Consider the following 25868-nt stretch of genomic DNA (forward strand, 5'->3'; position numbering starts at 1 on the left):
TAAATGCGAATATCTCCTAAACTATAATAATTTACTGCTATGACGACATTTTTAAGAGATTCTATATACGAAATTTTTTTTTAAATCGGAACTCAAATGAAGAAATAGACTCGTTTTAAAAATTGAACATAGCCGAGGTGTCTTAATTTTAGGACCCCCGCCGGGCCCCTGGTTGGCCTATAAGGTCCAAATTCAAAACCTAAACTCGACAACACCTCCTCTTTGTACCGTTTAGAAGTTACCGAATTATTTCCCTCTTTTTTTCTATACCATTGTGCGCTTGGCTTTAGCTAGTAACAAGAAACATGCAATATGTCTAGGTATGTATCAATATTGTACTTACCGCAATTAAAAGTCAATTTGTGTGTATTGTATGATTAAGTTAATATAATAAACATATATTTATTAAAACTAGTTAAAAACTTCAGGGTACATTTTATTACATTTAATAACAATTTCTTTTAAAATTCTACAAACATAATCACTTTGTGGTTTTATACTAGAGAGCGATTTATATAACTCATCTAAACGTTTAAAAATAGTTTTGTCCGTATATGCATTTATAAACCAACCGTCGCTACATTGCATTATAATATTCACAACGTATAAAGCAGCGTTCTGAAGTGTAGTTTCGGAGTTAAACTAAAATAAATGTAAAAATATAATTATATTTTATTTCTTACAAGTTCATAAAGTATTTTTTTTTACAAATACTAAAAAATTAAAATTATTTCTCCCCAGTATATGCGCCTTAAGTAGTTTTTCCATTAACTACTTACTTACAGAAAATTGGAGCACTACTGTAACTGTTAAAATAATTGGGAAATTTTAAAATAAATTTGTCAAATTATAATGAAATAAAAAATTCAATATTTATTAAAAGTTATTAACTTTTCCCCTTTTCAGCACCTTCATACAGTTAAGACAATTTTTATATGAGAACTGTCAATATAACTTAAAGTAAAAACAAGTAGGAAGTTATAATTGGGCGAAGGCGAACATATAATACCCTACACCTGTATTCGAATAAAATGTGATTTAGTTTTCATAAATCATTTAAGTTGAATTTTACCTTGCCTCAGATATACTAAAGCCATTTACTGTTTAATAAAACTGTGGATATTAAAGTAAAATTTTGAGGAGGGCTTTTTAGAGGGGATAGGGTCAAATGAGGTCCTATGACTATAAAGTTTATCAGCTTTATCAAGACTAGTATAGAACTTGGTTTTGCAGCTTTTTTTGCAGCTTAAAAGCCCTATTTGGCAGTTCAGTTCTATGGGGCCTAGGTGAAATAATGGACCGATGCACAGTGGGGCAGAATCGAAATTCTTTGGAAATAAATCTGGCATTTCTAAACGGCTGATCCGATCGGGATAAAATTTGGCGTGAACGTATCCAAGGAGTATTCGAGTTTAAGTTTTGAAGATGAACCCTGCAGATGCCCCAGGGACGGCGCTGTGGCGGCTCAAAGTAGAATACCTACAACATGTAAAATTTTTAAACTCGTGCATTTTTTTGTTTTTCATCTGAAAGCGCTCGACGAGATCTTGAAAAAAACATGCTTGGACATACTACTTATCTCTTATAATATCCGAGTTATTCTTGTTTGTTAGACAACAAAATTTTCAATAATATACAAAAAATTTCAAATCAATATCATTTACAGATCCAAAAATATACTTTTTTTAATTTAAAAATTCAAAAAATTTTAGATTTTTGCCGTTTTTTGCCAAAAATGTGTCTTAACTCTTTCATTAATAAAATAAAATTTTCTTTAAGAATATATAAAAATTTTATAGTTTTCTAAAAGGTATCTTTACGCAGAACGCTTTGGCGTAAAAAACTTGTCCTATTTTTTGAAAATGTTGCCACTGCGTTCCGAATATGACTTATTTTTTATCAAAACTTCAACTTTGGGCGACATGTTCTAAAGTCCCAAAACTGGGACCAGAAAACTGAAAGCAGTTTTGGAAACCTCAATATGTTTTCTATTTACTCCAAAAGTATTTTCCCAGCCCTGAAAGAAATGTGGACCCTATGGGCAAAAAAGTAAAAATCCCATTTTTGGGATTTTCATTCCTATTTTTGGGAATTGCGGGATGCCCTTTGACCTTTTCAATTTTCTTATTTGAAATGACAAATTTAACAAGCGTTGAAAATTTCATTGAGTTTTGTTCATAAATAAAGATTTTGTCATATATTACATATTTGTTTAATTTCTAAAACTATGATTTATATCAAAATTTTAATAGGTTCGCAGATAGCTACAACAATTTGGTACATATTTATCCCTCAATATTATTTTTTAGTTAGATATGGAAATTCTCGACCCTTTACAAAAAATTTCTAGCCAATATCTCAATTACATTCAAAAATATGTTCATGTAAACCTGTGTCCTTCAATTTCATCTTTTTCATATTTTAGTATTAAATATGACAAAACATATTTAAATCTCATATTAGACCCTATTATTCTTAAATTTTCAGAAATTTATAACTATTTTTTACCTAAATTTTTTCGACAGATCATTTCGTTCTGTTTCGTTTATGATCATGTAGGTAAAAATATACAGGTAATGATAATTTCGATTCATTCACTAACAAGAAATATCAATGACTGAATTACAGGTTATAGTAATATAGTCCTAAATTTTAATAGGTAGACTTATGTTCAAGGTAAAAAAAGAGGGTCACACAAAAACTTTTTTCAATCTCAAATGAGGAAATTGCTGATACATTTAACGAAATGCTGAAAAAGGAAAATCAACCTATGGATGCCGTACATATTGCAACTATTCTTCCTAATGCATCACCAAAACGACTTAAGCGAATTGTGGAAAGTATACCAACTCCAACATCACAATCAAATTTTACTGAAGAGGAAGCAATAGCGCTTATGTTGGAACTGGGTCTCAGTCGAAATAAGTACCAAATATTAAGGAAAGCTCTGCATGAAAAAGGACACAATATATTACCATCATACAAGGCGATCCAGGAAAAAAAACAAACTATCCTACCATCACCTATTGCTGTTAATGATGTGAAAGCTTGTATTGATATATTATCTTTGCACGAAAACACAGCATCAAGAATTGTGTCGGACTTTACAAAAAACCAACTAAGGAAAATTCATAATTGTGATGTTGTCTTAATTTGTAAGTGGGGAATACAAACAAGCTTGTGGAAGTCGGGCATTAGCAGACTACAAAAGTGTATTTACGTCATCGTTAGTGCAATTACGAATTCTTTCATATTCCCTTAATCCATCATCGTCAAGCATCGGAAATTCATTTGAAGATTTATGGATCAATACAACTCCGGGTTCAAAAAAGTTTTGTAGACCCATTGGATTTGAATATATAAAGGAGTCAAAGAAAACAACAAAAGATTTAGTGGAATATTTAAAAGATGAAATAAATGCACTGGAGCCCATTTGCATAAAAATAAAGGAATTCTCTATAACGTATCATATCAGCTAAGCTTAACAATGATTGATGGAAAGGTCATCAATGTCATAACAGAAACTTCTTCCTTTTGGAGATGCTCAATATGTAATGAGAAAAAGTCGCAATTCTCAAAAATAAACAAAAGCAGAAGTATTAATGAAGAAGTCCTGTCTTTCGGAATTTCACCACTTCATGTCAGAATACGATTTTTGGATTACTTTTTACACATAGCATACGACCTCAAATATAGAAGTGTGCCAGAGAATCTTACTAAATCAACAAAAAAATAATGAAGAATTGAAAGAACTGAGAGCTGCGGAAAAAAGCAGAATCCAAGAAGAATTTAAAGTTCAGATGGGATTAAACATCGACAAACCACTTCCAAGTTGCGCTAGTACAAATGACGGTAATACGGCGAGAAGGTTTTTTCGTGATTTTGAAATTACTTCAAAAATAACTAGAATCGACAAGGAGTTGCTTCGAAGAGTTAACCCTATTTTAATGACACTGAATAGTAAATATAAAATTAATGGAAATCGATTTGGGGAATATACATCTGAAATTTTTAAATTACTTGTATCTCTGTATTCATGGAGGGAACTAACACCAACAGTACACAAAGTATTGTGTCATGGTTAAATAATAATTGAATCGAATATTCTTCCACTTGGAGAGTTAACAGAAGAAGCCCAGGAAGCGAGTAATTGAGATTTTAAGCATGTTCAACTATTCAGCTCAAGAAAATGCTCCAGGCAATCAGAGAATGAAGATTTTTTTAATAGTTTACTTCTATCTTCTGATTCTGTTCTTTCAACTATGCGAGAAAGATGGATTTGTTATGAAACTCTATCATCTCAAAACAAGGAAGATTTAAAGGACTTATATTACCTTCTGGATATGTATATCGATATGACAGATTATTTTATAGAAAATAGGTAGTGTTAGGAATTAACTATATAAGTAGGTTGTAAGAATTAATTGTATTATGTTTAAGATAAACAGTTCAAATAAAAAAAGCTATTATACTAACTGATGATATTGTATTAAATTGTGTTTTATATTTCGGTGGGCGGGAAAGGTGGTTTGTGTGGGGTGATTTAGGTGTTATTGTGCGTGGCTCATAATAAAATTATATTTATTATTGTATATACAATGTTATAGTCTTTAATAATATAATTAACTAAATAATTTTTAAAAATTGTCCAAATATTTTATTCAACACCAAATGTATGTTCTGTCATACTTAATACTAAATATGAAAAAGATGGAATTAAAGGACACAGGTTTAAATGAACATATTTTTTAATGTAATTGAGATATTGGCTTGAAAATTTTTGTAAAGAATCGAGAATTTCCATATAAAGGGATAAATATGGACTAAATTGTTGTAGCTATCTGCGACCCTATTAAAATTTTGATATAAATCATAGTTTTAGAAATTAAACAAATATGTAATACATGACAAAATCTTTATTTATGAACAAAACTCAATGAAATTTTCAGCGCTTGTTAAATTTGTCATTTCAAATAAGAAAATGCAAAAAAAATTGAAAAGGTCAAAGGGCATCCCGCATTTCCCAAAAATAGGAATGAAAATCCCAAAAATGGGATTTTTTACTTTTTTGCCCATAGGGTCCACATTTTTTTCAGGGCTGGGAAAATACTTTTGGAGTAAATAGAAATCATATTGAGGATTCCAAAACTGCTTTTAGTTTTCTGATCCCAGCTTTGGGATTTTAGAACATGTCGCCCAAAGTTGAAGTCTTGATAAAAAATAGGTCATATTGGGAAGGACGCAGTGGCAACATTTTCAAAAAATAAGACAAGTTTTTTACGCCAAAGCGTTCTGCTTAAAGATACCTTTTAGAAAACTATAAAATTGTTATATGTTCTTAACGAAAATTTTATTTTATTAATAAAAGAGTTAAGACACATTTTTGGCAAAAAACGGCAAAAACCTAAAATTTTTTGAATTTTAAATTAAAAACGTATATTTTTGGATCTGTAAATGATATTGATCTGAAATTTTTTGTATATTATTGGAAATTTTGTTTGTCTAACTAACAAGAAAAAATTGAGTCCATTTGGTCCAAAATTACGCCCGGTATTCAAAAAAAAAGACGGACCAAGGTATGGTAAATTTTGTATCAATAAATTTTTAAATGCCTATAACTCGGATATTATAAGAGATAAGTAGTATGTCCAAGCATGTATTTTCAAGATCTCGTAGAGCGCTTTCAGAAAACATAAAAATCTTTCTATTTGGGTGAAAAACAAAAAATGGCACGAGTTTAAAAATTTTACATGTCGTAGGTACGCTACTTTGAGCCGCCACAGCGCCGTTACTGGGGCATCTGCAGCGTTCATCTTCAAAGCTTAAACTCGGATACTCCTTGGCTACGCTCACGTCAAATTTTATTCCGATCGGATCAGCCGTTTAGAAATGCCATATTTATTTCTAAAAAAATCGATTTTGCCCCACTGTGCGATGTTAACTATTTTCAATAGGCTTCGTCTACAGTACCATAAAAGATCATGAGCCAAATTTCATTGAATTATCTCCAAAATTGCGACCTGGAGTTTGATTACAATGTTTACAAGCCATATTCGGGGGTACAGTTGTATGGGGGCTAGGTGAAATAATGGACCGATCTTAACCATTTTCAATAGGGTTCGTCCCTGGGACAATAGAAGATCATGTACCAAATTTCATTCAATTAAATTCAATTAAAAATATACATACTTAATTTCATGTCGTGGCCTCCGGTAGGTTAGTGGTTAGTGTTCTAGTCTGGTAGACCGGAGGTGGTGGGTTCGATTCCCACCTGAGGCACTGGTTAGGGAGCGCGTTAAGGAATAAAAAAAAAGTACCTTTTGAAAAACGAAATAGTGCCAAAAATTTCCCTTTTATGGGTTCTCATCTAATTCCGAATCTACATACTAAATTTTATGTTCCTAGGTTCAATGTTATAGAAAATTCAAAAAATACTTTTTGAAAAACAAAAATGTACCAAAAAGTTCCTTTTTATGGCTTCTTACTTAAGCCAGACTGCGCGTACTTAATTTCATGTTACTAGTCAATAACAGCACACAAGTGCTACTCTCGTTCTGCCTTATTCAAGGCGAATTCATATAAGGTGGTGTTATTCAATCAGCTGATAATTTTTTTCTTAATTCGCCTGGTTTACGTAGCTGTCAAAGTTTGTTATTGTTTACATTTTTATATTTAAAAATGTTCGTTAAACGGAGAAAAACTTCGTTAATATTTAGAATCATTTATGTAAAAAATCTGAATATACCAAGCATCTCGTAAACAAATATCATTTTATTTAAATAATGGCATAATTGGTATGTATACAAATATGTTATTTACGAAAAATATTTTTTTTATATTAAATGTTAACATATTACACAATATTGATTTTTATTTTATATTAAAATTGTGTAGATAACGTGATTAACTAAAAAATCTCTTTTGGAACACTTAATATTAAGAAACGTTATGGCTTAATTTTGAAATCTATTAAATGTTAACAAATTAAACAATATTGTTTTATATACACACTATGTAGATAAAGAGATAAACTAAAAAAGTCTGTTCCTGAACGCTTTATATAACAAAATCCATATGAGGTATTTACCCGTCCGGCTACATTATGGCCAAATATTGTAAATAATTCCTCCGGAGTAGAATTATCCATTCACAACAAGTATTCATTCATTCGTAACATAATATTTTCATGAATATGTACTTTTTTATGATTATTTTTCACAAAATATTAAGATTTACTTAACTTAAGTTTTACTCACTTAAATTTTGCAAATTAAGCCGTAATATAAATTCGTAATTATAAATTTAGAATATATTTTCCTCACAAATTTTAATGTCTTTATCTTTATTTTTTATTATATAATATAAACATTTTACAAAAATTTTTCATCAAATGAATTCGCGTACATATGTTTTTGAAATCTACGTAAACCAAATACAAAAACAAAATACTTGTAAAATACTTGGTGGCAGAACTGCCACCACCTTATCTGAATTCGCCTTGGCCTTGTTTTAGTACAATAACAAAATTTACCGTTTGATTATGTATTTTGTTTTTTGCAATTTCTGTTTGAGGGTGAATAAAAAATCTCAATTTTTGATTAAATTTTCAGAGGTTGTCTCGAATTTTTGCTCATATCTTTTATTTATGGACCGATTTTGCTGATTTTAAATAGCGATATTCCTGAAAGCATGTCCAACAGAATTATTGAAGATTCGGACCTCGCCGATATCTATGGTCCTCTAAAAACTGATTTCAACAAACATACAGACAGACGGACATGGCTTAATAGACTCCACTATCTATAAGGATCCAGAATATATATACTTTATAGGTTCGGAAAATTATATTATAGAAATTACAAACGGAATGATAAACTTATACATACCCTTCTCACGAAGATGAAAGGTATAACAAGTAAGAAGTTATAGACGGGCGATGCCTACCATATAATACCCTACACCTGTATACGAATAAAATGTGATTTAGTTTTCATAATAAATCGTACCTTGCCTCAGATATACTTAAGTTGTTAAATAAAATTGTGGACATTTAAGTTAAATTTTTAGGGGAGCTTTTAAAGGGGCTAGGATCACATGAGGCCCTATAATTATAAAGTTTATGAGGGTCATCAGGAATAGACCTTGGTTTTGCAGTTTTTTGTCGAATTACGAGTATTTTAAACATAATTACGAACTTAAAAGCCCTATTTAGCGTGTTCAGTTGTGTGGGGCCTAGGTGAAATAAGAGACCGATGTTAACGATTTTCAATAGTCTTCGTCTACAGTACCATTAAAGATCACGTCCAAAATTTCATTGAATTATCTTCAAAATTGCGACCTATAGTTTGAGCCGACTGGTATACTGAAAGGTGGGTATAGGACCAATATTATTGTGCGTTACAAACTTCAGCACAAACCCAATATACTCTCCCCACTAAAGTGGTGTAGGGTATAAATACTGGACAAGGTGAAAATGGCGGTTAATGTCTTTAATTTGACCAATGTTTTTGTTTAAACACTAAAAAGGCCAAAAGGTAGGTACAGGAATAGTTATTATTGGGCAATTCACAATTACGTGTAATTGTAATTGAAGTTTTTACTATTACTTGTATATGTAGTGAAAAAACATGGTTCGACATGGTTAATATAAATATACTATGTTCACTGTCACTACAAATTGTTATCAACATATAATTGTTATTTTAATTTGATTTAAACAATATTTTAATTACTGCAACCTTTTTAATGTTCACGGCAATTATACTATATATTTGAGCATGATTCACTGAAACAAGGGTAGCAATAGTTGTGTTTTGTTGCTAAAGTTCAAAGGCAATTTCATATAAATTTAAAATTTATAAAAGTTAGGAATTAACATGTAAAATTATACAAGTTAATTTTAACATCAATAAAAGTGCTACACTCATTAATAGCTACAAAACACAATTAATGAGTTTTATGATAATTTAAAAAAATTGTCGTTTTGCTTCAAAGAAAAATGTTCCCAAATAATAACACCTTTTATGATGTGTTTATAGTTTTTGTCATAACAAGGGCAGTCAGTAACTTAAAATAACTTTTAACTAGTTTATTTTCGAATCAATGAATTTGCTACAAAATGGCATCGATTTGTTGTTGCATATTTTGTTATAAATGCATAAATTGCACATTTTTTAGTGCATGAAAATCCTTGCCCTGTTCATAACTTAACAGTGTAAATCGAAATTTTAAAAAATGTTTAACAAAGATTAAAAGAAACTGAAAATAGAGTTTTGAGACTGCCGTGTAAAAAATTATTTTTTTATCATAACTGAGAACAGGTTCACGATATCTTTTAAGGACAAAAAGTTATATTCCATGACTTCGGGTGACATAAAGTTCTCCCAAGTGCAAATGTGGAATCGTCGACTCCAATATCGAATTCCTCTACCAAACCCAACGATGTTTTAACTTGCGATGAGAAGCGTCTCCTGCGTGGGCGAAAAACATCCTGGCTAAGCGGAGGCAGAAGTGGTCAAACATGCTGCCGAGGCGTGTCAAAACGTCAGGCGCAAACTATTGTCATCAATAGGCCTTTCCGTGAGGTAGCTAGAAACCCACTGGTAAGGACTATTTTTAACCGCAACAACAGCGACGGAGTCATCTCCCAGGAAAAATGGTGGACTATCCGTCAAAAGATGCTAGGCGTATACTGGAAGATCCTAAAGAAAAATCCAGGACCCGCCCCCAAAATGATGATGCTGGCTGGTTCCAGGGTCATATCAAGCTGCTAGCTTGTTCAAATGAGCGCTCTGCGCATCTGCTTAAGCTAGTTATTCAGTCCCTTGGCGAAGTGGGGCAGGTGCAACGTTGGACGTGATCCCGGTAAGCGAAATTCCTCGCAGACCGAGATCTATTGCCACCATCCCAACAGAGCAGCAGGACCCGGTGGAAATTCTGTCGTTCCTCCAAAGCGGAAATCCTCACTTACCTACCCACGTTTGAAGTGGTATATCTCCATTTGATCTGATTAGTGATGAGAATACGGTAGCGGCTGCACTGGAGAATGAAAACATCATCATCTAGCTCCTTAGCGACTATATGACGCATGACCATGGCGACCAAACACCAAATGGCCTGGTCAGAGATCTTATACGCGAGGCGAATAGATGCCACGTTCTTGTGCTAATTGGCGGAGATGCAAATGCTCACCACAGCGTTTGGAGTAGCTTAAACAGTAGAGGTGAGTACTTACTTGACTTTCTATTAGATTTTAATATGTCGGTCGTAAACAGAGGTTCAGAACCCAATTTTATTGTGGTAAACAGAAATGAAGTTCTGTATATTGTTCCTATTAGTACAAACTTTTAAAAATTAAAAAATTGGCTCAGAATGCAAAACGGAGTTCGTTGGGGGTTTTCTGTAGCAATATCGAAAGCTCTTCCAAAACCAGCCGTCTCCGAAAAATTTTGAATAAGTCCCCTTCTGTACCTAAGTTGTCTTTCTTGGCCATACATTCCTAATCAAATAGGATCATTGAATCCTCTTTAAGAGATACAGTAATCTCTAAAGAAGCTTTATGAGGCACTCCACTATCATCACTCTTGTGGAACATGGCCATAAATGTCATTCTTGTAAAACTAGATTCTCTTGGCTATAAAACAGTCGCCTACGCCGATGACGTAGCGTTGCGGTATCAAGCGAGCATTTTGAAACCGCATCTCAAAGGCTAGAGCAAGCACTAAGAATTACCAGCTCGTGGAGTGTCGAATGTGGTCTTAAGGTGCCATTCTCTAGTATATACAAGATTCCTTTATTTCCTCTCCCTTGCCTAAACAGCGAGGTGCTAAAACTCTCGGACAACACTAAATATCTAGGCGTTATTTTTGATTGGAAGTTATCTTACTCCCTAGGGCATCTAAAGCGCAACTGACAAATCGAAACAGCACTCCATAGGCCATGCTAGGATCAGAGATCTCATACCAAATAATCAGAGTAATATCTCTAGTGAGAAAGTTTCGATATTATATTTCTTCGGAGTCTCAGAATTCTCTCTTTCCGCCAAATAATTGTTTCCGAGTGTACACAGACGGATCCAAGACGGCAAAAGGAGTTGGGCGATGTCATTTTCATTGAAGAATTTGGAACGAACGCATCATTCAGGCTGAAATATCGGCGATAAAGAGGGCGTTAAATTGGTTAGGTACTATAGGATATCTTATAGGGATATCAGAATTTATACCGATAGTCAAGCTGCTATTAAATCCCTAATTGGTGTGTTATCCACATCCATACTTGATGGCCATACATGCCGATGTATCTCAATGAGATGGCGAGACATTCAAACATCACCCTAGTTTGGGTAAAGGGACACGGGATTTCGTATGGAAATAGCATTGCTGACTCCTTGGCAAGAGCTGGCACAATACTTAGCAAACTGGAAATAGACCATTTCTGCGGTATTCCACTACTTGCAATAAAGAAGCAGATTACTGAATAACAACGTCTCGCGGATTTTATTAATCTGACAAAATGGATGTGAATCCAATATTCACACTGTTTCATCCATGGCAACTGGCCTGATGTCTTTTCTCTTTCTCAAAATTTTACTGCTATTCTCCCTTTCTCTTTTCCAACGTCTCTTTTTCCACTCTTTCCAAACTCTCTCTTTCTTCTCTTACAGGCAGTGTTGCCACTTCATGTGTAATTACACATATTGTGTGCAATTTTTATTTCCATGTGTAGCCCATGTATAATTGATCTCATGTTTAAATTATGTGTAATTTAAAATCTCATTGTATTTACATAAGTATTACTTATTTTATATCAAAACGATCCACACACATACATAGAAATTTATATTCCCTTTGAAACACTTAACTTCAAGTTTGTTGAAAACCGGTTGTTAAAAAAAGTGATTCACATACATACATTTAAATGGTACATATACATATTTCTATATTCAAAAATAACGAAACAAGAAATAAGAAAATTTCTAAATAATCAAATTTAACTCAAACTAATTTCTAGTGGTAATTTTGTTTCAAGTGTGTAAAAGTTACGTTGTTTTTTAGATCTAGTTAAATAATAATTAATTTTAGGGATGACTGGAAGAAATGGATTCCAATCTGATTGGCTAAATAAATCTGAAATGATTGTCATATGCTTTAGCTATTCTAGTTTCTTTTAATGTCATTTTTCAATCAGAAAAGCCAATTTTATATAAAATGAAAAGTGAAGTTTTTAATATATTGCAAATATATTCTTCAAATTATATAAAAATGGAAGTCAAAAAACGTATGGCAAGTCAACGAATCAGATGAAAACCTATTTTCAAACATAAATGATATTTATATTGGAGTTGCTGCATATGAATCATTAACTCAGATATCTGCATCACAAAAAAACAATCATTCTTCAAGATTGTAGAGAATTTTACATGGTGGCAATTCGTCAAATAAAATCAAGATTTGATTTTAGTGATCAAATTTATTCTATGGTAGATATTGTTAATACAAAAGTTGCTCAGTCTTTTGAACCAAATACATTATCCCATTTAAAAAAAGATTTCCGTCATTCGACACAGATTTACAACAACTTGATAATGAATGGCGACAGAATGCTCTATTAGACTTTGAAAATTTTGAACATAATGCAAGTCTAGAACCAGAAGTATACCGGCCTAAAGTTTTTAAATTAAAAAATTCTTTAGAAGAATGTTTGTTTCCCAATCTACAAAAAGGAATTCAGTTTATTTTAATATTACCTTTATCAAATGCTTCTGCTGAAAGAATTTTTAGTTATTTGAAATAGAATGTTTTCTAAAACAATTGAATAAATTTATTTTACTAATGAAGGAATTTTAAGAAACGGTAAAGAAAACTATGAACCTAGTCAAGCAATTGAAGCATGGAGCCGAATAAGGGCGTATAAACCATTTGGGAAATTTTACAGGAGACGATAAAAACATCATAAAACTTTAAAATCGGCATTTTTTCCTACTTTTTTCACATATACGCATAAATATAACTCACATCTATCCCTGTGCTAAAACTCAGTAAAAAATTCGAGTCACAACTTGCCAAAATTAATACTTGAAATTTTGCTAAAATGGAATAAGGGCATATATCCATATATTTTAGTTGAAAGTATATATAAATAAATGTTATTTTTATATACTTCTTAATTATTTTATTATATAAAACTTGGACAGCTCAACATAACAGTCTAGAGCATTATTTGCTAAAATTTCAAGGACATCCTTCATTATCCTTATAAGTAATTAAAACAAAATCTTTCTTAGAAAAATCTTTAAATCGCACCTTATTGCGTTATTGTCAAAATCAGCGAACCACATTGTTATCTTAGTTCATTATCAAATTGGATAGGACCTCTTTAACTAAAATAATCCGAAAATAACAAGATATAATAATTTTTTAAAATATAACTATAGTTATGGATATACGCCCTTCTTCTTGTCCACACTTTCATACTTAAATAATTCATTCAATAATATCTTTTTTGCAATATAATTAAAAAATTAATAAATTTGAAATGTTTTCCAACCATTCTGCAAATTTGGTGCAATTACAATTAAAATTTATATGATTTTTTACAGAAAAATACATTAAATTGCTAATATTTTTTACCCAAAAAAATAAATAGTATTTAAAAATCGTGCTTTTAAAACTATCTATTTTAGCGAAAAATTTATATTTTTCAATTTATTTTTTTATGAATAGATGTAAAAAGGTTAGTTTAATATAATTATGCGAAAAAACGCGATTTTGAAAAGGTGGTCTTTACGCCCTTATTCGCATCCATGCTTCAATTATCGAAAAGAATTGGAAATAGTGATCTCAGTTATAACTATATATGTATATATTATCTATTTTTATATTTTGTTTATAAATGAATTAATTGTAATTATTTAAATATTCGTATAGAAAAATATGTATATGATTTATTTTTGTTTCATTGTTTATGTTTAAATAAAAATTAAAAAGGGGCATGTGTAATTTTTTTTTAAATGTGTAATTTAGAAGTCGATCAAGTGTAGTTTCTAAATTTTATGGTGGCAACACTGTTTAGTAATAATGTAGACGGGAAAAATTTAAAATTTATAAAGCTAATATGTTTAAAATGCACTATGGTGAAGGGTATATAAGATTCGGCAAAACAGAATATAGCACTCTTACTTGTTTTTATTATTAATTGTAACATTTGGTTAAACTAGGTACCTTACTAGGTAAGCTCTTCTTGACCCTAATAACAGATTTTAGACTCATTCATTAAAACGTACTACCTATCTTAAAAAACTATTTATTGTCATTCCGAAGACATACAGAAATCAGTTTTTTTAGAAGCAGCGTTAAAGTTAAGACGTTTGTTATTTACATAAATACTTACAAAATTCAAAATGTCTACGACTTCTAAAAAGGCTAAGGTTAAAATGAAATTTATTCGTCTTTTTGTATTAATCCCTTTAACAAAATGAAGCACAGATCATCAGATATGCGAAATATTTCCGACGGCTTATTAAAAAAATTCCCTACGCTGTCAAAACGATTGAAAATTTGTGGATCATGCAGGAAAGTTGAACGAATTACTGAATTGTCTTCAAAGATGAAGACAAAAGTTATTCCGAGAATGAAGACACAACTGTTGATGATGATGCTTATTCTAACTTTTCAAATTCAACTAATGAGTGTCGAAACCAATACCATAAGGATGCAGTAACAGTTCTTGCACAAATAAAAGAGAAATACAAAACGTCACAGAGTGCAGCTGAAAGAATTCAACTTCTCACGCTTGCTCTAAGAACATGAAGTTCTGCAAAAACAATGACTGAGATTGGAACGTCTCAACGAAAAGCAAGAATTGCTTAGTTTTTAGTAGCAAAGAGGATCATGAGGAAACATTGAAAACACTAAAGAGCAGATTCGATGCTGCGGTAACAATCGATGGCACTGCTCAATATCATGCTTTCATACCGCTTGTCGATGGAAGATTCAAATTAAAAAAGTTTTCTGCATCTACTCAATGCGATTTCTTTCCAAAGCCAAAAAAGAAGCCAGCAGCGAAATCAGTAGCTGAATCTAATAACGCCAAGAAAGTATTGACAAAAAAAAGCAGCTAATAAAGTTGACAAATAAGGAGGATAAAAGTATGGATATTTTAAAATTTAAAAACTTCATAAATAAAGTGAAAAAATAGTTATTATATAAATTGATCTATTGTGATTAAGATTAAATTTTACTAAATTATACATCTTTTTATTATTAATATTATTATTATTATTATCATTATATATTAAATTAATTATTATTACAAATAAATAACAAAATTAAATTATTCAAATTATTCAAAAAGTGATTTTAATTCCTGAGGTTAACATATTATGGGTATTACAGTATCGAGACTATGAAATTTTAGTTGTGTATGTTACATACCTTTGGAAAGGCTAATGTAACAAGGGTATGTAACATACAGAACTAAAATTTCATAGTCTCGATACTGTAATACCCATAATATGTTAACCTCAGGAATTAAAATCACTTTTTCCTATGGAAATGTTGAATGGCGGTATGAAAGCATGATATTGAGTATATATATATATATATATTATATATATATATATTATATATTATATATATATATATATATATATATATATATATATATATATATATTATATAATATATATATATATATATATATATATTATATATATATATATATATATATATATAATTATATAATATATATATATATATATATATATATATATATATATATATTATATATATATATATATATATATATATATATAAGCGAAATTCCTCGCAGACCGAGATCAATTGCCACTATCCCAACTGAGCCACATGGCCCGCCGGAAATTCTGCCGTTCCTTCAAAGCGGAAATCCTCATTTGCATACGGTGAAGGTTTCCTCCCCAATGGGAACGATGGTCGGCAAGGGCATCAGCTGCTATGCCAGTTGCTAAGCTCCTACGTATGCCTGGGAGAGGGTAGGAACTCATCTTAGTCCAAGAACCGTGGACCCTTCACGGAAAAATCCTTGAACTACCTCTCAGAAGTTACAAACTTCTGTATTTGAATCCTGCAGGTAATATTAAAAATATCAGAACCTGTATTCTGGCCAAAAACCACTAAAAACATTAATAAATTTAAAAATTTTCGTCAAAGTCGCCTTCTGTTCCTAGCTATATACAGAAAATGGATGGGAGCTAGACATCAGGTAGTCAGGAGACTTCAGAGCTTCTTCTTAATACTCACTTTCCCGGATGTATCTCAATAAGTGATATGAATAGTTTCTCTCCAACTTCAATGTGCACTGTAACACACGTGCCTATTGAAGATGACATTGTCCGTTGGTCAATTAAAAGCTTTGATCCTTACAAAGCGCCAGGCTCTGATGGTATTATTCCTGCAGATCTTCAACACAATATAGATCTTGTAGTTCCTTAATCTCTCTTGGTCATACATTCCTATTCAATGGACCAAATGCAATGTGATTTTTATTCCCAAGGGGGGTAAAATTCACACACTAAGGCAAAAAATTACACACCAATATGCCTGGCATCATTTATGCTGAAAACATTGGAAAGGATAATCGAAATCTGTTGAGACGGCTCTTCATACACTCGTTGGTCATATTGACAAATACATGGGGTATGGAAATTATTCACTGGTTGCCTTCCTTGATATAGAAGGCGCTTTTAATAACGTCAAACCTACTTCTATCTGCCAATCTCTATCTCGGGCTGGGCTTGGTAGGTCCGTTGTGAGCTTTGTTGTAAATATTCTCTCAAATAGGATCATTGAATCCTCCCTGGGAGATACAGTAATCTCTAGAAAAACTTTAAGAGGGAGTCCACAAGGTGGAGTACTAACACCACTCTTATGGAATATGGCCAACTCCTTCGAAGGCGTTGTTCACTATGCTCAACTGGCTCTCGGTCGATCTCCTTGCAGGGAAATTGGCTATGTCAAATGCGGCCAGATTGAGTGTAACTGACAAGTGGAAACAATGCTCCATAGAATCATAGGATCACAGGATCATAGATCTTATACCGAATGATCAGTATATTGTTGATTATTGTATTCCGGTACCGTTTCTAGTGAAAAAAATCCAATATTATATCTCTTCGGAGTCTGAAGAATCTCTCCTTCCGCCAAGTAATTGCTTCCGAGTGTATACAGACGGATCCAAGACGACGAAAGGAGTTGGTGGTGGCATTTTCATTGATGAATTTGGAACGAAAATCTCCCTCTCAATATTAAATGTAGTAGGCTGAAATATCGGCGATAAGTAGGGCGGTAAATTGGCTAAGGTATTATAGGATATCTAACAGAGATATCAGAATTTATACCGATAGTCAAGCTGCTATTAAATCCCTAACTGATGTGTTCTCCACATCCAAAATTGTCCATGAATGCCGGACGTCTCTCAATGAGATGGCGAGACATTCGAACATGACCATAATTTGGGTAAAGGGGCATGGGATTTCGTATGGCAATGGTGTTGCTGATACCTTGGCAGACTTAGCAGACTGGATATAGATCAGTTCAGCGGTATATCACTACATGCAATAAAGAGGTAGATCACTGAAAATTTCCTCTGCATTGCTCGCGACAAATGGTCGCGTGAACACACATGCTCAATTTGTAGAGTACTGTGGCCACAAATGGATCCACACAGGACTATTACTCATCTTCTCTGCAATATACCTGCTCTGGCGGAGGCCCGCTTTCGGACGCTTGGATCGATCCGAATTGTTAAACATTCAACAACGCTAAAAGAAATAAAAAACAAAATACACAAGACATCTAAACATACATAACGAAAAACACAGAAAAACAAAAACAAAATAAACAACGCAATAAAACCAATCTACATCCAAATATACGAAAAGAAACAAAATACACAACTCAATGACGCCAACAGCATCCAAACATAAAAAACACAGCTGAATAAAAGCAAATACATCTACACACACATGTATCTTTTTCTAATAAACAGTGTTGTTGTTGCTTATTTAACAAAGCATGAAAAAAATATGACATTTTTTAATGAAATTTTCAGAGGTTGTCTCGGATTTTTGCTCATATCTCCGTTATTTACCGACCGATTTTGCTAATTTTAAAAAGCGATCTTCTCGAAAGCATGTCTAACAGAATTATTGAAGATTCGGATCTCGCCGATATGTGGGGTCCTCTAAAAACTGATTTCAACAGACAGACGGACAAGGCTTAATCGACTGCGCTATCTATAAGGATCCAGAATATATATACTTTATAGGGTCGGAAAATTATATTATAGAAATTACAAACGGAATGACAAACTTATATATTTATATTATATTTACCGTATGGTTATGTGCTTTGTTTTAGTTAGTTTTCAATATCGTCTGAGAATGAATAAAAAATAGAATCAAATTTTCAGAGGTTGTAGCGTTTTTCCAGTTCCTATGTTTGGTAGAATTATGCTATTAGTCATTTCACTCCTCGGCTTGTCGTTGGTATGATTTGAGAACCTAACCAGAGAACCACACTATCTGGTACTACGGGTGGCCAGTTGTCCGCAGGACTATGGCTGGTCAGTTGGTTGAGGTATGCGGGCCTCGCCCAACCGTGTGTCGGATAAATGAGATGATGGTAGATGATAGGTATCATATATAAGTTATACCATTGAATTTCCCTTTCTTGTCCAGGTATGTTCAGAGTAAACTCTATTCATTCCAGAATAACCGCAGTGTGTCCCTGTGAGCAAGAACAAAGCCTCGGTTTATTTGATGAATTCTTACTTTGGTCTACCGGATACGTCGCTAGATGCTTTTGCCGACTCAACAGAGGCTATCTCATCTGCGTGATTGTAAACAAGGCAGCAATGGTCAGAGATTAGATAGCTCAAGTACTTGAGCAAAGTGCTTGTACATGGACATGTACAAAAATCGCAACCTGCGTGTAAGATACACATTGAGCAGTGGTGAGTTGTTATTTTAATCGCCCGAAAAGCCAGGAAAAGGAAAATAGCCGCGGACAATAAAAAAGTAAAACAGCAGCCATCTTACGCCAAAGTTGCCAGAAGAAAACTCCGGGACGATCTCTGATAAGCAGTTTACGATGCCGGTAATCCGACAGGCAAAATTCTAATAGACCAATAGAGCAAGGTAGAAGATCTGGTGAACAGATCTTAAAATGGCAAAAAACCAATTAAGAGCGTGAGCTGCGAGTTTAGCATGGGCGTGATGTTGATGTGGTTGGCATCTAACCACTGTGCTAGCACAGTGAAGAACTCGGTGGAAAGCAAACCTCCTGCCTGGGACGGCGCTAAGCTGGGACTAAAAAAAAGAGCGAACTTCCGGTACTCTTAAAGTCCTCTACATAAAAGGATGGGGCAGTAAACTGGCTAATGAATGTATACTGGAAATTCTTGGCGGTCAAAATGCTGAGCTGGCCATGGAAAAATGGGACGTCAGGAAAGAAGAACCCGAGAGAACTTTATTTGTAATAAGTATCGATCAGAAATCTATGGCTAGTCTTGCCAATAATAAAGGTAGGGCTTACTTCGCCTCTAAAGCTGTCATATTTAAAATTGGGAAGGAGCCGATTGGAAGGACTATTACAACAAGCCTCGAAAAGGACACTTAAATACCTAAGACCACAGCATCAGTTGCAACTACTGATAACATTAAGGAGTGAAATCCTAAAAGCTTGAAAGGTACAACTAACCCGCCAAAAGCAGGTGGCCCCGATAAGGACACTGAAACACCCAACGATACCCAACGCATCATTGCCAAGTACTGGTAATTCCGAAGAGTTAAAGGTTAAGGAAATCACTCACTCGCAAGAAAACAGAACAGCAGTGCTCTTTATATGCCTGATATGGACCCCGCAGTATCATCAATGGTACCGACTGCATCAATAGCCACTTTAGGTTACCCGGAGGAGTCAAATCCAACGAGCGGGAAGGTGATCACTAACACTCTAAAAGAAAATTTAAATGGACGACAATGACTGAGGTTATAAAATAAACCTCCATCGGAGTGAGACGGCTGCCAACGCTCTGATGGCTAAAATTAACTAAGGCAAGAGCTTTAATCCAAGAACCATGTCGATTCGCAACAAGGTTTCTGGATTAAAGCACGTAAATGTCCAACTTTTTTACGCTGATACAGGGTCTCAACCGAGAACATGTAACTTATGTCACAAGAACTCATGTTTTCTCCTCTTAACAGGATTATCTACATCGGATGCAACGGTGCTGAAGCAAGGTCGTGGCAACATATACCTTGCATCTGTTTAGCTGGCTTTGGTCGGTAAGGTCGAAGAGGCACAAAGGAAAAATAAGAAAATTGTAATAGGTTGTGATGCCAACTCTCACCATGTAGCTTGGGGTAGTACAAACACCAATCGCAGAGGACAAGCCCTTATGGATTTCCTAAATACTAAAGACTTGATCACATCGAACTTAGGTAATAAAGCTACCTTCGTCAATTCAATTAGAGAAGAATTGTTAGATATAACTAAATGTTCAAAAGAATTATAAACGAAATTAAGGATTGTAGAGTTTCGGACAAGCACTTTTTTTCTGACCATCGGTAAATAAGATTCAAAATACTACGGCCGCCACCAAAGTCGATAAAGTTTCGGAATAAGTCTAAAACTAATTGGACAATGTTCGGTTCTTTACCAAAGAACCGTTTATGTCAGGACACTTTTCAACATCAAAATAAAGAGAACGTAGACTCCAAAGTAGAAATGCTCACAAGTGCATTATTTGAATCTTTCGAGGACAGCTGCCCTTTTTGAGAGCGGAGATCTGTCCAGGATAAATCCTGGGTAACCAGTGAGATCCGAATCCTTGGTCAAACTCTTCACAAACTATTTAACTGGGCACGGTGTAAAAAGACCATATTATACTGGGATGAGTATCGTAGTAAACTTGGTGAATACAAGAAAGTTGTTCGTAAAGCCAAACGAGACTCCTGGGATCTTTTCTGTGAACAGGTAGACAGCGTAAATTACGGTACTATTTATACCTAAGCCAGGGAAAGCTAGCTATGCGAAACCTAAGTCTTATCGATCGATAAGTCTTACTTCCTTCCTACTTAAAACCTTGGAACAGATAGTCGATAGTATAGTGAAAAGCAGAATACCCGAAAAAGACATAAAATTTAAGCACCATGCTTATATAAAGGGACGATCGTTGGAAACCGCCTTGAACGAAGTTGTCCACTACATAGGTGCATCCTTTAATAGCAAACTATATACACTGGCGGTATGTATTGACATCGAAGGCGTCTTCAATAACGTGCACACTGATACTCTTATCCAATCTCTAGACCAGTTTTATGTTGACCGGGTGCTCCGTAACAGGATCAACCACATGCTAAGGAATAGATGGATAATCTGCGAGATGTGCGATATTTGTCACCTTTACTCTGGGTTACCACTAGTAATAGCCTTCTAAGGACCCTAACCGAGAAAGGACTTAGACCTGTCTGCTATGTAACGATGTCGGGAAAGGATCAAAATTACTTGTGTAGAAGAACTGAGGAGAATCTGAATACGGCTGGACTAAACCGAGAGGCCTCAATATTAACCAGGCAAAAACGGAAATCTGTCTTTTCACAAGAAAGACAAACATTTCTTTGTATACCGAACCTTGCTTCCTGGGCAAGAAGATACCAGTGACAGACAAAGTAAAGTACTTGGGTGTAATCCTATACCACATAGAGGATAGGATCAACAAAGCATAGTGGTGCATATAGGGTACATGTATAAGTGGTGCATATAGGGTACATGTATAAGTGGTGCATATAGGGTACATGTATAAGTGGTGCAATATGTGCTACTTCAACCAAGGCTCCGGAAACTTTTTATTTACCAATGAAATTACAATTTATTACTCGCTAATTACAATTAATTTAAAACGTATTTTGTATATAAAGTAAAATGTAAAATAATAATGATAAAAGTAAAATGTAGTAATAATTCTGCACTAATAGGAAGGATCATCGATTTTTCCCCCAGCGTTTTATAAAACCCAATACACCGTTCGCTTTATTGACAGTTTGGGAAATGTGGGAATTGAAACACATTTTGTTATCAAGTAGTACGCCAAGATCATGGAAGACTTCAAATTTATCTAGTTTATACTCATTTATTGAGTACATACAGACTACTGGACTTCGTCTGTAGAACGTCATATGCTTACATTTTTTCAAGTTTGAATCCTTTAAATTCCTCATTGCACTATTGACTAAAATTATTTAGATCTGATTGAAGTAAAGAGTAACCAATGGTTCTAATTATGGAAAAGTTTGACGTCATCGGCATACATTAATATTTTGGAATTCGTGATGCAAGATGATAAATCGTTTATGAATATTAAAAATAATGTAATAATAATATTGCTAGATATTCCACATATTGAAACATATATAAGATATGAGGCGGCGCTTACAGCCGAACGGCTCTTTGCTTTAGGTGAACTGGCCAAAAGCGGTTATAGGACACGTCATCAATGTACACTGGACACACTGGAAGGTTATACACAATCATCGGATGTGCCTGATCGTATACCAGACACATAATATGCACGAAGTTTATTTCATATACGAACAATGCGGCTGAAGAATGCATTTTCCTTGTAATGTGTTGTGCGGTCCACTGGCCAATCTACCACAAATGGGTGTTTTCTTGAAGAAAGACGTGTGTTACGCAAGAATATACAGGTATCGTGAACAAGTTCCCTAATTTCAAAGCAACACATTTCATTGTAGTATCAATAGAACAGCGAAATACACCCCACGTTGCGACGGTGTTCCAGTGAATCAATAGAGTTGGATACCCTACTGTCACCGATAAGTACCTTCGTCCACTTCTGCATGCGGTCGAGTAGCTCAAAATAGACTTCGAAGCTCCGGCCCATACATGAGAGTTGTATTCCATTTTCGATCGGATACAGGTGGTGTAAATAGTAAGAAGATTCCTTAATATTTCTGATTCCTTAATATTTACACCACCCATATATAGATGGAACAACAATATCTGCCAAGCGTTTATGTGTTAAAAAACAACATTGAGTCTTACGGGCGTAAATATCGACTCTGTTAATACGACCCCATTTAGACATTCTTATCAAGTCGTGATTAAGCGATTCATTCATATTGCTCCTCATTGCCCTAATCTCTAGAGGGCTTGGTCTATGATTGAACGAATCAGAATGGCAGATACTGCTGTCATCCGTAAAAGAGTAGATAGAGTTGGAAGTTTGACATAGGTCATTTATAAAATAAGAAATGTGGTAGGGGAAAGAACGGAGACTTGCGGTACCCCTGAATTAATCTTGAACTCGTTTGATGAGATCTCATATATAACAACTCGTGTAGTGCGATCTCTGAGAAAGGTCGAAATAAATCGAGAGAAGTTATTACTGACACCAAATGCAATTAGTTTTGATACAAGTGCACCATGCCACACTCTATCAAACGTCTTTGAAATATCTAGAGCCAACTTTAGCAATCTTCCAGCATGCAGGAAATTTACCGGCATGGTATAGAAAGCTGAAAAGATTAGCTAATGGACGAAGAGCTCTGCTTCAAGACCAGTGCCGGTATGCCACCTGGTCCAGGAGACTTGTTAATGTTGAGATCTGTTAGAACCTTTTTAACGGCACGCGCTCGAAAAAATATATTTGGCATAGTTACTGATACCCTTTCGAGCTTAGGCAATGCTTGATCGCTAACCGGCAAGCAAGAATTGTTTGCGAATAACACAGCCAAAAGGTTAGCTTTATAAACCGGTTCTGTGAATGTTTGGTCGTCCTTGAAAAGCGTCGGAATTAAAGAACTAGCATAATCCTTTACATAATCCTTTTGCTGCCCCTAGGAGCAAAGACCTCGCCTTTTTGCGCAGCTTATCAGTTTGGACGTTTTTGTTGTTACGCCAAATTCTGAAAGCTACCTCTCTGAATCTGATTGCATTTTTGCACCTCTGATTAAACCGAGACTTATGCCTAGGCCTAATAGACGATTTTTTGATGGAATGAATGTTTTCAATGCCAGTATAATTATATTTTCAACCATTTTCGCCATGGCATTGACATTATTTTCTAGGAAACAAAGTTTCCAATTGAATTTCCTATAGAATTTGTTGAGCTGAGCCCAGCGAGCCTTTTCGAAGCTGTTTTTGAAACGTTACGAAGTTCAGAGAGCGAAAAGGAGGCGGAGATGGTGCAGTGACCCGAATTTCCGAGAGGTACAAGAATATCAACTTTATACTTACCAGAATGTGAGGTGAGAAAGAGGTCGAGGGTATTATTTTGGTGCCATTAAACACATGAAATATGTGTTGGTTCATTCACTAATTGCGCAAGGTGGTTGTGCGCGGCAAATAACTCAACATATTGGCCTTATGGAGTTGTATGACTCGAATGGCGAAGCCTTGTTGAGTTGTGAACATTGAAATCACCAGCAACTACAATTTCACTGCTCGGACAACCCTCAAGAATCTTCAGTATGGAATCGGAAAGGGCGTCGAAGTTCAATATGGTAGCATCCTTTCCCGCGTATGGACTTCTGTAAAGAAACCCGAAGTGCAAATAGTGTGTCTTGATTTTGAATTTAACCCAGAGACAGCTAAATTCAGTATCATTTGTGCCGTGGTTAGTGTTCTAGTCTGGTAGACCGAAGGTGGTGGGTTCGATTCTTACCTGTGGCACTGGTTATGGAGCGCACAAGATGCCCGATAGAGGCCAAGGTGTATTTCTTAGGATTTGATGTATATACATCCTCTTTTCCAACTAATTAACTATTTTTAATTTTAAATATATTTCAATATTTCTTGTTTGATTGTTTGTTTGAATTTTTTTCCTTTTTTTGTTTTTCCGACACGGACACAACGGTGGGAACAATATAAACATTAAATCACACAATGAACAACATTAAATTGTGGACAGAGAAAAACATACTAACATCTGATGTTAGTATGATAGTACGTATCCTGAGTGGACACACAGGATTACGAGCACATTTATGAATGCGGATTCTGACGTATGTAGAGCATGCGGAGAGGACAGTGAAACTCTGGAGCACTTTCTTTACGTTGAGGAAACTGAATTTCTGAACACTGAAAAATAATTCATTCAGTTTTCACTTTTTTTTCTCACGATAAGGAGCGCACAACAGGCCCGATTGTGACCTAGGTATATTTCTTCGGACTTGATGTAGTATACATCCTCCTATCTTAGACCCATAGAAGTATATATATTCTGGGACCTTATTAAATTCTAAGACGATCTAGCCATGTCCATCCATCTGTCCGTCCGTTGTCTGTTGAAATCACGATAGGGACCACAAGAGAGAAACTAGACAGTTGAAATTTCGGTTTGTTTGGTATTGAAAATGGGCAATATCGATCCACCTTTTCGGATAGCCCCCATACAAGTGGACCTCCAAAAACAGATTTAACGAGCATAACTGCTTTAAAAGCACGAGTATGAAGATTAGTGATTAAAATTAATCTTTGAATTTTGTTCTCGACTTCTCGATTATTTAAGTGGTCATTCAGTTTTCAAAATATAATATTTATGTTATAATTATGTTTGTATAATTATATGTTTCATCGTTATAGACTACTAAACGGCTGAACCGATTTTCTTGAAATTTTCACAGCGTATTTCTATGTGTCTGGAATAGGTAATAGGCTGCTTTTTATTTTGAAAATTCATACCCACATTAAGAAAACATAAAATTCATATATTTTAGATAATATAACAGTTAGAGTCCTCAAATTTTGTACTAGCCACTTTAGTGTCAATATGATTATTTAGGATAAAAAGTACTAGCATAGCGGGCG

The 25868-nt window shown here is 34.2% G+C and overlaps 1 protein-coding gene across 1 annotated transcript in view; it reads right to left on the reverse strand.

Annotated features, from left to right (window-relative positions):
* Positions 1 to 377: 377 nt before the first annotated feature.
* LOC111675710 (armadillo repeat-containing protein 8-like) overlaps positions 378 to 25868 on the reverse strand; it is a 205909-nt gene continuing 180418 nt past the window's right edge. The window contains exon 7 of the mRNA XM_046952829.1: positions 378 to 642. Within this exon, the coding sequence (XP_046808785.1) occupies positions 412 to 642 (231 nt within the window). The 3' untranslated portion in view covers positions 378 to 411. The remainder of the gene's footprint in view (positions 643 to 25868) is intronic.

The sequence above is a fragment of the Lucilia cuprina genome, chromosome 5 (genome assembly GCF_022045245.1).
Source record: "Lucilia cuprina isolate Lc7/37 chromosome 5, ASM2204524v1, whole genome shotgun sequence".
Lineage (NCBI taxonomy): Eukaryota > Metazoa > Arthropoda > Insecta > Diptera > Calliphoridae > Lucilia > Lucilia cuprina.